Raw genomic sequence first — 15,069 nt, 5'->3', positions numbered from 1 at the left:
TATTGTTGAGATAAGGCGTAAAGATGCGACAAATTATCCACCAAACACTCTTGTTCAAATTGTTTCGGGATTACAAAGGTATATCAAAAATGATTGTAACAGAAATAATGTGCATATTTTGAGAGATGATGATGAGAAATTTAGTACATTCCGCAAAATATTGGATTCCGAAATGAAACGACTGACATCTCTTGGATTTGGAACAAAAGTAAAATCATGTGAACCAGTGCTTCCAGAAGAGGAAAAAGTAATGTGGGATAAGGGTGTTTTTTCTATGAACACAGCAGAAGGACTGAGTAACGCGATATTTTTCTATAATGGAAAAGCCTTTGCATTTAGAGGTATGGAGCAACATAAGTGTATTGAAGCTGAACAATTTGAAATTTTGACTGATCAAAAAAACAAGAGAAAATTTATAAGATTCACTCCTAGGATACAAAAAAACTCGCAAGGTGGATTAAAACGAAAAAATGTGACAATTACACCAATTGAACACTATGAACACACAGATAATGAGCGTTGTTTGGTGAAAATGTATGATTATTATCTATCGCTTATTCCCCGTAAAGGATTTCTATATAAAAAACCACTGACCACAACCGTAACTGATGAAAGTCAACATCCCAGGTTTAGTGCTGCCAATATAACTTTTAATAAACTTTCTCAAATGTTTAAAAAATTTTATCAACAAGCTGGACTTAGTATTGAGGGTCGAACAATATCAAACCACTCTGGTCGGGTAACTTGTTGCACAACTTTGTACAATGATGGTTTTTCGGATAAGGCTGTGACGTCAAGGAGTGCCCATAGAAGCAACGCTGTCCAGAAATACCAAAGAGAGTTATTTTCTATTAAAGATAGTGTTAGCAAGTCTTTGGGGCCGCCTGAAATAAATGACATTAAAACTACCGGTACACAAGAAGATAATGACGAAATTCAGGAAATTAAGAAGTTGAAAACTTGCGTAAACCAAGATGTGCCTTCAAGTGCTAATAACACTCTCGAAATAATAATTCCAGATTGTGTAAATAAAGTAGTTTTGCGAAAAAAAGATAAAACTGTAACGGTTGAAATATAATGCATGTAAATTATATTGTAAATATTAAGATATAACCACAATTAAATTATATTAAATGTTGTTGTCTTTATCCTTTATTTAGCTCACCCTAAATCAGCAGACCGTGTAGTTAGCTTACTGTGTTAATCCCAATTAGCGATCACATACCATGACCTGAGCTGTGGGTGGGGTTTTCTACAGCCAATGGCAAGTACTTAAGATAACTTCATTCTTCATGAAATAGAACAGTGTCACATGGTCATTTTAAAGGTATCTGATTGGAAGAAAAATGAGGTTATGTTCTAATACCTATTCATCTATATTCATATCCCCATTGTTCGGATAACAATACCCTATTCAATCTATTGAATAGAACAAAGGCGTCAACTCTCCTTGGTAAAAATTTGGCTGAACTGCTACAGATACTACTTACATTAATATGTCCTTTTAGGTCCAATCGCGTCTATGTAAGGCTACAAAGGATAGGGCGATACACATTTAAAAACTCCATTCACTTTATGATACTATGAAATATTCTGACAGTCTTAAGATTTGGAGCTACTTCAAAATTACATCTGTTTACTTAACAATCAGGAAATCAATGCCAAATCCTTTGAACGTCATTGAGGAATCCCTTGCAATCAACAGTTTTGTAAAAGTTGTATCTCTAAAAAGTAATATCAAATCAAAAAAGGCTCAGTTCCGTTCAGTATCTTAAATAAAGATATGTTGAATTGAAAATGACCAGCATTTGAAATTGACACTAAACGACAAACCAATACAGAAAATTGCCAAATGGTAAATAATATTAAAAAACATAATTGCCTATTTTAAGCTGTATTCCTTTCATATCAAACAAAGACATGTATTAAATTTACTAAATTGATATTTCAATATTATGAACGTCGGCCGAAGATAAATGAGAAAATGGCGGCGTGAAATCAATAGAAATAATATATGAACTTTGGATGGGAATAATAATGGCGCATGGAATCAATGGAAGGCATGTATGAATATTGGATGGAAATAATAATGTTTTTGTTTATGAATAAAGTTTTTTTTTTAGATAAGACGTTTGCTTCTTGTGTATAACCTAAAGGTCTATATTTGCCGTTTATTATGTAATGTTGGGTCCTTACAAGTTGAAATCTTTCGAGATTATAGTCGCTATGACACATCTACCATAGCAATGTGCTGAGACCAACCTATAGTGTGTTAGTAGGACGTGATTTACAAATTCTCGTGTTAACAAATCTCTAAATGTTATTACTTATTGAAAAAGGACCCCAAGAAATAATATATCCCAAGATTGAGATTTAATGGGGTTTTTTCTGGTTTAGCCGTTGAGATGCTGTCACAACTCATTTCATCAACACTTGTGCGTATTAAAATCTGCGCATCGATGTTCCAAACAATTCAGCTCTTTTACAATCTTTTGTATGATAAACCCATTGTTTGTATAACGGCTTTTTATCAATGATATCATATGTTTTATTTTATTCTATAACTACCTGCAAATACAAGCAAATATCATTGACTACGACCATGGGATACAGCCATTGAATAACCTATAGTTGTATTCAATGGCTTGAAAACGTACTACTTTTGTCCAGAATGACGTCACTTACAGAACTACGTCAAACAGTAATGACGTCACAACTAGGCAACCACAAATTTTGTAAAAAAGAAAGAAAAAAGGACGGAACCTATGTATGATGAATTTTAACGTTATTGGTGATTTTGAGATTTACATGTAGTTATTATAGAATAAAAACAGAACCCAATGACCACTGAATACCGCTCGGGTTATTCAATGGTTCACTCGAGTGTATCCCTGCCGCATTGCGCAGGGATACACTCTCTTGAACCATTGAAAAACCCGAGCGGTATTCAATGGTCATTGAATTCTATCTATGTATTTAATCAGTAGGTGATGTTGTATTTTACCAGTGATGTTTTATATATCATATCTTACCAGAAAATATTTGAACTTCACACAGCGTAACGATCTTATTACTAACAAAAACAGTTCTAGCTGATAAAGATTGGTTTTGATCACAGCTCTCTATAGTATATATAGACTGGTTTGTTGGTGTTGTGTCATTATGACATGATGTAGCTGAATTAAATCCTGACTCATCACACCGGTCACCAGAACTTATCTTTATCTCAAATCCTCTCAATCTTCCCTGAACTGTAAAAATAAGATAGTCTCTATAACCACTTTTTTTTCTTTTTAAAACCGACACCAAACCAAAATTTGTTAAAGATGTTAAATAGTACGTTGTATAACAATTTATAATACAGGCTTTTTGGTAAGCATAAATTCCTTGTCCGTATCGCGTATCCGTATCCATTTTGCGCTTGTTGTCATCAATGTGTGTGTATTGCTCATACGTGATACGGCACACGGATACAGCAACACGTATCTAACAGCTTTCATACGGAAAAGGTCTGTATAACACCTTCGTCTTTTTACCGTTTATGTTTGCTACTTTTAAACGCTGAAATGTTGTGCCATAGCGTTTTTATGAATCTATGTGTATCCTAAAACACGACGGTATATATTTGATGTGATTTTAACCATGATAAAGGTCTGTATAACACCTTCGTCTTTTTACCGTTTATGTTTGCTACTTTTAGACGCTGAAATGCTGTGCCATACCGTTTTTATGAATCTATGTGTATCCTAAAAAACGACGGTATATATTTGATCATATTTTTCCTGTTTGTCTGCGTGCTGGTTGATCTACGTGCTAAATTTAGGGAGGTGGGACCTTGCAAATCTGTAAATGATGTGATTCTATGGTAAAGGGGGAATAACCTTTCTGAAATGATACATTAGTGAAACCAAAAATTGCTGTGAGTTTAAAATTTTTATTAAGATTCTACATAAATATATATTTTTTAATAGCTCAGCGACTGTCGAACGACCAAAAGTCTCTGTTATTGCAATATCTTGTACATAACTTATATTGGTCATTATGTGAGACAATACAACGTATATTGATCGTATATTTTGGCGTCAGTGGAACAAAAAGTTTGGACATGTTTTTAGATTCATTTTTATGAGAATGGAGGATTGGTTTGAATTATCTTTTCAGTACGGTAGCAATAGTAAGAGCACAGATTTGGACACTTATCCTTCTTCGTGCTATTTCAGCATGACCTTTAACATATTATGTAACTGGAAATGATAAAACTAAATAGATTAAATCAAAACTGAGATTGTCACTAATCCGTCTTTACTAATGGGGTTTTCCATTATGTTGGTTTTCAATTCATAATGATGCTTATCCGCCCACGGTAAATATAAATTGTAAGTTATTCAATAATTCCTAATAAAACTGGCTAGATACAAGTAATATGTTACAGAGAAAGGGATTCATAGGCCAAATCCTCACCAGGATTCCACTCTGTACCGACACAGGTCGCATCGCACGGCCAACACGTTGTCCCGTGCTAGGGATCATTTTAGTCACCTACGAAGGGTCTTATCACCCATTACATCCCGGGGGGGGGGGGGTAAGGTACATGGTCTCAATTTGGAAACACAATATTGTTCCACGGAACAAGTTCTGAAACATGCCCTTTGTTAAAAGTTAATATTGCAGAATGTTTCTAAGTGATAGTTGACATCAGATATGTAATCTTGTGACTTGACTTGATCTACATGTACACTTACGTATATCTCTATTAAATAGTTTGAAGCTGTCAATATTATAAACCTGTTGTAGATCAACACACCACCAGCTCGGAGATCCATGGAGTGTATGGGTACATGATGACGTGGTGCTACCCCATACCTGACCTAAGTTACTATCTACAGCACGAGATGGTGCAGATATAGCTTCTCCGTGATCTGAATCAGTATAGGTTGAACTTTGGTTGGTTGGTTTATTATAAGCCACGTTAGTAACTGTAAATATATAATATTTATTATAATGAATGTCTATGCGTCTTGTTTTGAATAAAGTAATATATATTTAACAGTCGAAGCAACACTGCAACCAGTATTCTTCTAATAGTTTTATTAGTTATTATTATCAAACCTTCGTCTACAAGCCAGACAGTGAATAAAACGCACAAATCCTTTGGGTATCTACTATACTCTTTTAGGCTATTCATATGCAAAATGGTTTCATATGTGTTTCTGTAAAGTCAGCGTGGGCGTAATTAGGCCAAAATCAGCATGGAAGTACTCACATGAACCTCCTAGATGTAATTTAAAACAATACTTATAAGGTCGTCATTTCGTGATTTAACTTACAAATTTCAAAGCGGGTCTAGGTCTCGAATACCAAGTACCGTTGTTCCGATAATAAACAATCTATGTCACATCTTGTCAAAACTTCAAGCGGTGATAACGTCTCTCTCAGCTTGAAGTAATTTTCTATTTTTGAACTATTTTAATAGAAAGAACGATCAGCTTGTAGTCTAAATCTTACATAATGTATCTTTATAGAAAACAAAACAAATAATACCTGTACAAACACCACATGACCTCATACAATTCTCTCTATAAAACTCATCTTTAGGATATACAGTATTACCACATGATTGACAGTTGGTGTTGATTGTATCTCTGCACACATCTAATGCTGTTAAACAAAAGTGTGAATAAATTATGTACATATATCTCTAGATATAACTATAGATTTATTCTCAATGATAAATAAATGCTTGTTATTAACTTGGACGGGGATAAGACTTATATTATAAAGTCTATCTTAATGAATAAGTTCAATATGATGCTATACATATACTTACCTAATATAGTGATGCTATACATATACTTACCTAATATAGTGATACTATACATATACTTACCTAGTATAGTGTTGCTATATATATACTTACCTAATATAGTGGTACTATACATATACTTACCTAATATAGTGATGCTATACTTATACTTACCTAATAGAGTGTGTAGTACAGTTGTTAGAATTATAACTTTGGACACATAAGGGAAAATCATATTGCATCTTCAACCTAAAAAATATAATAAATACGTTCAAATTGTGATGTCATATAAAAGTCGAAACCGCCAGTTGACGCACAACTGTCAAAGGAAAAAGCATGTCCAGTTCCATGACGATAGTACATGATTTGGTGGAAAAACAGGGAAACAATGGGTGATGAATAGAACGATAACCCATTTATGACCAATTAACCCCAACAGACGAGATTTTCTAATAATTCTACATTTTATTACATATAATGATAATTTATCGTTCATAAATTGATTTAATGTATTTAGAAATGAAACATACGAGAGAGAGAGAGAGAGAGAGAGAGAGAGAGAGGGTCATTTTGGGACTGCCATATGGTTCAATTTTATTTGACTAATACACTTGCGCCTAGGGGTCTATAGCAGTGGGAGGAAACCGGAGTATTTGAAGAAAATCCAGGCGACAGACTTTATGATCAAACGCGCACGTGTTAAACCAATCGGCCATCTACCTCCCCGAAACATACACTAACATCAATTTGAATACAGTTTTAATGCAGATCAAGCATTGTAAGCATTTTTAAACTGATTTTCATCATAAGGGTACTGTGGTTGCTACGCCGATTTGAAGAATGTTAACAAATGAGGTAGTGGTTACAACATAGACAATCATCAAGGCCTTCTTTTCTCCTCAGTCATATTGGCCGTTGTTATAGCGAGAACCGTCGGCCCTTTATCTAAATCTTACATAATGCATCTTTAATTATTCAGATATATTCCCTTTGGGGTATTACAGCTTCTAGGTTACTACATATACAGAGCTTTTTTCTGATGAAAAGTTATTATACATATTAGGGAAGGGTGAGGTGGGGTCTATCATTCCCCGATTGTACGTGACACGGAGTAAGGACGTCTGTCCATCTTCTTGGGTTTTCTCCGGGTCCTCCGGTTTCATCCCACTAAAGACCCCTACGCTCAAGCGAATTATTGAATTAAAATTAAACCATATGTTAGTCCTGAAGTCAACTGGCGTGGTTTCGGTTCCCCGGTTGTACGTGACAATGAGAAGGGTTGCCTGTCCAACCTCGTGGGTTTTCTCCGGTTCCTCCGGTTTCATTCCACTACGCTCAAGCGAATTATTGAAATAAAATTGAACCATAAGTTAGGTTGTGTTGACTGGACGTTAAACACTATTTCTCTCTCTCTCTCTCCCCTAATCACAAGATGCCTTTAACTGAATTATTAGGAACGTTGAACGTATAGACACGAGTAAACGACGCAATTTGATAATAATAGTAATTTAACCCACTGTTACAGAATAAAAACTTTACTTAACCAAATAGAAGCCTTTATGATACAAAATATAAAGTAACTTTCAATGTGACTTGCATATTTCACTACTTAATATACACGCTCCAGTGATCTTAAACGTAATCTTGTTCTTTTTCCCTGATACATGTACTTTGACTTTCGATAAATTTAGATATCATTTCTTTAATTGACTAAATAGGATTTCTTAGTAATTTTCAATAACTGGTAGGAGACCCTCGAACCTGGGGAAAAAAATCCAAAACAAATAATTTTTGGGTTTTTTTTTTGGGGGGGGGGGTGAGGAGGTATGTATAGGAAAACAAATCCACCGCAATCTACTTATTAAGTTAGTAACGTGTATTTAATCGCTTTTATTCATTGATCTGAAGATAAATCTAGCTACATTATAAATATTTTGTCATTGTCAACTATTCAGTTGAATGCATCTAGGACCTTTGTTATCAATCAAAAAGACGACGTAATATAATAATATTATATTACACAAGGATAAAGGTTTTTATCCGCTGTAAGCTTGGAGTTTTAATGGGATATTATATTTCATTGCTTGTCTAATTGAGTTATTGTGAGTTTAGTCAAAAGATATTCACTATTATTAACGGATGGTGACATATTCTAGCATATATAGCAATGGCTGAAATGACTGAGTAGAAAACTAAGACACAGGGCTCTTATTCACGAAAACTTAAACTATGATAAAGTCGAAATTTTAAGAAATACTGCAACTTCATTGGATATATGCAATTGATTTAACTGGTCAGCCAATCGAATTGCAGTATTTCTTAAAATTTCGATTTTATCTTAGTTTAAGTTTTCGTGAATAAGGGACCAGGTGTTTGCGTATCAACTATTCACTTCTCTAAACAGGCTATATCTAAGTAACCAAATAGTGGGTAGACATTTCATAAACACAGCATGCAATTAAATAATTTGATGTCACTACTATCCGAAATTAAAAATTCATTTGAAAAATCATTTAATTTTTTTTTACACAAATACTTATAAGTTTATGTTGCAATTTTAAATATTATTACATTAACGGACTCAATGTAATAAAATATTAATCTTGTATGGAATAAAATATTGCGATTTCGTTTTTTGAGGTTAATTGGTAATAATCGGAAAATCGTGCTTGTGATTACAACTTCTATTCCTATTATTCACAAAATCCATCAACTCCACTGTCTTTGATAATTTCATTCGAACAGGTACTTCGTGGAAGTCAACCCTTACAAATCAGGCTGGTAAGAGAAATTCAAAAATACGCGAACTAGGAAAAAATCCGAAACAAATGATTCTTGTTTTTTTTATGAAAGGTACACCTGCATACAACTTCAGGAAAATAATCCACCAAAATCGGCGTTGGGCACAAAAAGTTACGTTGCAGTTTTGTTACGAACCTTCACACTTTTCTTTACATTTGTCGGTACGCTGACAATATATTTGTGTATCACAAATGCCTTTCCACTCTATTTGACCATCAACAATACGATTATCGTCAGATTTGAGTAAAAGTTTTATTATTTTGGCCCATTGTTTCACGACAAATTGCCCACAAATCAGTTAAGAAGGGGCGCAAACGCAAAAGCGGAGGATATACAGTTCACAGAAGATCAATGTGTCATCTGTTGTAACAATGAATTTTCAACATTCGTACTAAAACTTAATTCAATGGAGTGAAGAAAGAGGTAACAACAATTTGTCGCTAATCCCCCGGACAAAATGGACACGTAAAGTGATGAATGCATCATATTTCAGCTGACGCAACCTGTAGAAATGACTACACATTAATGACAAGCGAATAGAACTGACGAAAAAGCAGAAAGCAACAATGCATTGTGATGAAGCAGGACCTAGTCCTATGAAATTGTGATCTGGGTAAGGATCATTTGAATGGGAGAGAGAAAGAGTGAGAGAGAAGAGAGAGAGAGAGAGAGAGAGAGAGAGATAAGGTTTAACGTCCACTCGACACAAACTAGGTTATTTCGGAACTAACATATGGTTCAATTTTATTTCAATAATTCGCTTGCGCGTTAGGGTCTTTAACAGTGATGCGACAATACATGATGCAATGACAACTATTACTGGTCGCTACTATTTCACAAGCCTACAACATGCCGAAATTGGAAAAGTCCGCCGGATGAAAGATCAAAGATCGCGTGAAAAATGGCTTCCTAGATGGAGTTCAATGACCCGTTTCACGTTGGGACAGGCGAATCTTGTATATCATCCGGCATAGTGGCGACAGAAAGAGACAAAATAAATTGTGAAGTGTGGAAAAGTATTCATTTGAAGCTAGTCAGTCCATGTCAATCCAACCGTTCTGTTCTTACATTGTACAATCCTTGCCGAACGACACAATGTGGATGCTTTTCCATTCTTCGCCCATGAAATGAAACCAGTTCCGACCAGTTTGATCTAGGGAGGTGAGTGAGAGAGAGAGAGAGAGAGAGTTTAACGTCCACTCGACACAAACTAGGTCATTTCGGGACTAACATATGGTTCAATTTTATTTCAACAATTCGCTTGCGCGTAGGGATCTTTAGCAGTGGAGTGGGAAGAAACCGGGATACGTGGAGAAAACCCATGAGGTTGGACAGGCAACCCTACTCCTTGTCACGTACAACCGGCATAGAGTGAGGTTTCGGTTGCAAAACTATGGGGTTGCTTATTTCACGGGCTAGAATAGCAGAAAAACGGATTTGTGGAGGTTAAATTTTCTCGGTTAGCGCGAGTCCCCCATATTCGCGACGATTGACTGGTTGTTTGGGATTCCTGTAAGTCATTGGAATACATTTAAGTTGCTGTATTCACGGGCTGGAATAGCAGGAGAACGCATTTGCGGCAGATAAATTTTCAAACATTTATTGAGCTCGTACGCCTTTGCATCACGGGACTATTTTACATATAAATTTATCTGATATTTCTAGATATGTTGGTAAGAGGACACTGGTGATACGTGAAACACCCTTCATAAAAAGGCTTTTGGTCATCAAAACATTTATAACTCACGTCATAATCCAAATGTATAAAAAATGAATTTATTTATCGTTGATGTTATACATACGTATTCAATTTCACACATCGTCTTCTTTATATTATACATGTATATTGACATACTTTAACAAGGACGTTACTCAAATATCTATTTTATTTTTACACATGTGACTGCGTTAAGGAGCATAAAATGTCTGTCTATTCATTTTATTCGTGCAAACCAGTGAGGTGTTACAATAGTTGCATAGCAATAGGATAGGTTCCCACTATCACGAACGCGTTTGCGGCCGTCAAACTTTCCAAATTTTCTCCTTTTTACTTCGAAAAGGGGCGGGGGTCCTGTACGATAAGCTCCGCGCCTTCGTCTCTGTTAGACGACCCGCACCGTCGTCTGCATTGTAGGTTCTGCCCTCTAACATTCATCGAGCCCGTACGCCTATGTGAGTCTTTGCTATAAGAAATACCAAGTGATGGTACCGATTGCCAAAACGATTGAACCTGAAGGATGACCACCGACTGAGAGGGCAGCATACTATCATTCGTTACGTGTCCACTTTCAAATTATTTTATGGGATAAACTTGACAATTCATATCTAGATTCTCTACATTGGGGATGTCCAATTAAGGGGCAGTTTTTCAGTCTAGTTATGACCAACATCGCTGTGGCAAATGATAACATTCTAAAGTTCATAAGATGTACCTGTAAACTTAGTTGTAGCAGTAACGTCTGGTCGTAGAAAACGGATTAAAATGTGTTCCTGCGTGTAGTGAATACGAAGGACTATCTTGTAACAATAGACTAGAGAAGTCTTTTGGTCTTTAAACCGTGGCACCGAGTAGCTGAACTCAAATTTATATAATAGATATTTTAAAAATTATGGTGTTCAGTTTGGTTGCGTAAAGTTGAGAATAACTTAAATATGCATTGTTACAAGCATCATTCATATTGAGATCCGATATCAAAACTCAATCGGTCGTAAAAACAATTTGGTATAGAATTTTAATTAAACTTTACTAAGCCAAATAATGAAACAAGATGGCTTGCATTTGTTTGGAATATCAATGGGACTAGACAGAATATTCATACTCTGATCACGGTAGCTCGGCAAGTCAGGGTCGATACTCTCTTTAAGGTTTAGAAGGCATAAGGAAAAACAACTTCTTGGAATATCAATGAGACTAGCCAGAAGATTCATACTCTGACCACAGTAGCTCGGCAAACCTTTGCCTACCTCAATCAGCTGCTGTATGTTAAACAATGAGATTATACATCAGAAAATAAAATACTATAATAGGTTGATGTTGATTTCTTAAACGGATAATGAAATATACCAAAAACTAAGTCAAAGGTGTAGTAAATATTCAAGAATCATTCAACTGAGGCTTTTGTTTCCATGGAAACACAAAAATAATTAAATCCGCGAAATTTTTAATTAGCAAAGGGCACAACTTATATTATCACAGGTTGATGTTTGTAGAAAATTTCATAAAGGTATCATGAATGGTTTATGAGATATGCTTCGGAAACAAAATTGTACACCAAATATTAATTCAAATTCGTTTCCATGGAAACACAACAATTCTTAAATCCGAAAAATTCCAAATTAGCAAAGGCACAACTAATAAGGGCGTATAATAGGTTAATGTTTGTACAAAGTTTCAAAAAGATATCTTGAACGGTTTATGAGATCTGTTTGGGAAAAAAAATTGTACACCAAAAACTAAGTCAAATTTGTTTCCTTGGAAACACAAAAAATATAAATCTAAGAAATTCCCAAATAGCAAAAGGCACAACTACGGTAATAGGTAGATGTGAGTGCAACATTTCAAAAAGATATTTTGAAAAGTTTATGAGATATGCTCTGGAAACCAAATATTGACGCACGGGCAGACAGACGCACGGATTGAGACCATTTAAATATCACTCCCTAACTTTGTTCGGCGCCGTGTAATAACGTTGAATGTGACTTGCATACTTCACAACTTCACAGTTTTCCTTGTACATTATTACACGCGCCAGTGATCTCAATAATCGAACAATATTTATCTCATCAAGGGAAAGTGTATTCATAAACACTGTTATGAGGTTTAACGTCCACTCGACACAAACTAGGCCATTCATGACTAACATGTTTTTTAAATTTTATTTTAAGAATTCGCTTGCGCGTAGGGGTCTTTAGCACTGGGAGGAAACCGGAGAACCCAGAGAAAACCCACGAGGTTGGACAGGCGACCCTTCTCCTTGTCAAGTACAACCGGTTATTCGAAACCACGCCAGTTGACTCAATGACAGGCTTTATGATACAGCGCGCACGTGCTAACCATTCGACCATCCAACCCCCAATAATATTATAAATAATACACCCAGTGGCGGCGCCAAGGGGGGCAAGGGGGGCATTTGCCCCCCCCCCCATTAATCTGGTCTGCCCTCTGTTTGCCCCCCCCCCCCCGAATAATTTTAGAAAAATAAAAAAAAGTATTTGTGATACGTTTCGGTAATCAATACCCTACGGTGATTAAATCCCACATGTTGTAAAGCCTGCTGAGTGATTTCTTACAAGCCCATCCTGCTGTAAACCTACTATAATCAATAAAATGTGAATCACTTGAAAAGTGCTTTTTACCCTCCTCAAAGTTTTTGGGTATAGGTTCAACGCGGCGAGAATATGCATTCACTTGAAACACCCACTCCGTTCGTTTGACACCTCCCTCTCTGTTTGGATAAGCTGGTGATTTGGCGACGAACAGTATCTGGTCAGCTCTATTTATCTCGACGACCAGTATCTAAAATACTGCCAGACTGCCAGACTGCATTTCCGGCAGTCTATTTTTCAAAATTTTCTGGTCAGATCTATTTATCTCGACGATCGGTGACTTACTGAATACTGTCACAGAGTATTTCCGGCAGTCTATTTTCCAAAATTTTCTGGTCAGATCTATTTATCTCGACGATCGGTGACTTACTGAATACTGTCAGACAGCATTTCCGGCAGTCTATTTTTCAAAATTTTCTGGTCAGATCTATTTATCTCGACGATCGGTGACTTACTGAATACTGTCAGACAGCATTTCCGGCAGTCTATTTTTCATAATTTTCTGGGGGAGGTCCTCCGTAAAGACTCCCTACTTTGTCGCTGGTGAGTGGATTTCGTCGAGGTTCGCAAGTCCGTTCGTTTGACACTTTTTCTCAACGATCAGTGCCTGAAATACTGCCAGGCTGCATTTACGACAGCCTGTTTTTCAAACATTTCTGGGGGAGGCCCGCTACCCCTAGTGCCTTTGCCCCCTTAACCTTTAACTTTGCCCCAGCTTTGCCCCTCCAACTACCGGCGGCTGGCGCCGCCACTAAATACACCTTACAGGTATTACCTGTCTGTCTTTATATATCCTTGTTGACTAAACAGGATCTCTTCGTCATTGTATAAAACGAATATATCATTTTAGTTGAAAAATAAAACTTTTCAAGTTACAAAAGACGACCGATTTAAGCGATAAAATCAGGGCTTTCAAGAGAGAGAGCGAGAGAGAGAGAGAGATAGTTACCGGAGAAAACCCACGAGGTTGGACAGGCGACCCTACTCCTTGTCACGTACAACCGGGGAATCGGAACCGCGCCAGTTGATGTAACACTTTGGTACTTGAGACAATTTTGGGTTCTTTGCAAAATTGTTTCTTCACTCTGTCTATAGAGTCAAGTCTTACGTACTTAAACATGCATTATGCAAGAGCTAAATCTGATTATTGCAAGTCTTGATTTAGGCTTCAGATGTTATAGAAATTATAAATTAGATCTTTATTTAAACAACAAGACCAAAATCAACTCTGTAGACCCACGGATGGCTCGGCTACAGCTCGGATTTAAATAGGATTTCACTAATTGATTAAATCAAATAAGGGGTAACCTGATGAAAATACGTCAGTTAGATCGAGGCTAAATGATAGGCTGTACTTAGCGAGGCCGCTGTAAAGCGTTTCGGTATGCCATTGAAAACTTTACTTGATAATCGAGATATGTAGGTGGAGTTAACGCCTGCCAATCAAACGATCAGCGAAGGTGAAGACACAATTCGCTACCATTTCTAGGCAAATATTACAACGATGATAACTATGTTCAGAATAAAGTAATTTGACTGAATTTTTCAATATATTCTTCTTTCATCATCTACCTTTGAACTGTTATAGCAAGAATGGCCAACTCTCTATAAAAATCTCCCATAATGTATCTTTAATGAACGAGAATATATCGTTATATACAAAAAAAACAGTGATATTTTGGTTAAATCATAATCATTGTCAAAATATCCATCAAATTCGGGCTGTTTATTGACCCATGGTTTGTAGACCAAAATAGGTAATGTCTCATATCTTAGTTGTGGGAAATAAAGAGGTTTATTCCATATATAGGATGGAAATTAACGTCAAGGTTATCAAAGACCTGCAGAAATTAGGTGGTATAAATTAGGTGGTATAAATTAGGGGGTATAAATTAGGTGGTATAAATTAGGGGGTATAAATTAGGTGGTATAAATTAGGGGGTATAAATTAAGTGGTATAAATTAGTTGGTATAAATTAGCGGGTATAAATTAGGGTGTAGAAGCGAGTTGGATCAGAGCTCACCCAGAAATTCCTAGCAGCCATTTTTATTGAGAACAAGGAACCTGCAAAGCCATTACAGCTTAGCAATAAAGTTGTAAAACTATCTTTATGCTGTAGTCTTGTTAAGATCACCAG

General features: G+C 36.1%; 1 protein-coding gene across 1 annotated transcript in view; it reads right to left on the bottom strand.

Annotated features, from left to right (window-relative positions):
* Positions 1 to 5,654, bottom strand: part of LOC126819618 (multiple epidermal growth factor-like domains protein 10) — a 65,759-nt gene extending 60,105 nt beyond the window's left edge. Inside the window, exons 1-2 of the mRNA XM_056100429.1 lie at positions 5,542 to 5,654; positions 4,743 to 4,976 (exon numbers count right to left, since the gene is read on the bottom strand). Of these exons, the coding sequence (XP_055956404.1) occupies positions 4,743 to 4,976; positions 5,542 to 5,566 (259 nt within the window). The 5' untranslated portion in view covers positions 5,567 to 5,654. The remainder of the gene's footprint in view (positions 1 to 4,742; positions 4,977 to 5,541) is intronic.
* Positions 5,655 to 15,069: the final 9,415 nt, after the last annotated feature.

This window comes from Patella vulgata, chromosome 4 (assembly GCF_932274485.2).
Source record: "Patella vulgata chromosome 4, xgPatVulg1.2, whole genome shotgun sequence".
Lineage (NCBI taxonomy): Eukaryota > Metazoa > Mollusca > Gastropoda > Patellidae > Patella > Patella vulgata.
Note: the sequence above shows the minus strand (reverse complement) of the source record. Positions and strands in the feature narration are given on the sequence as shown.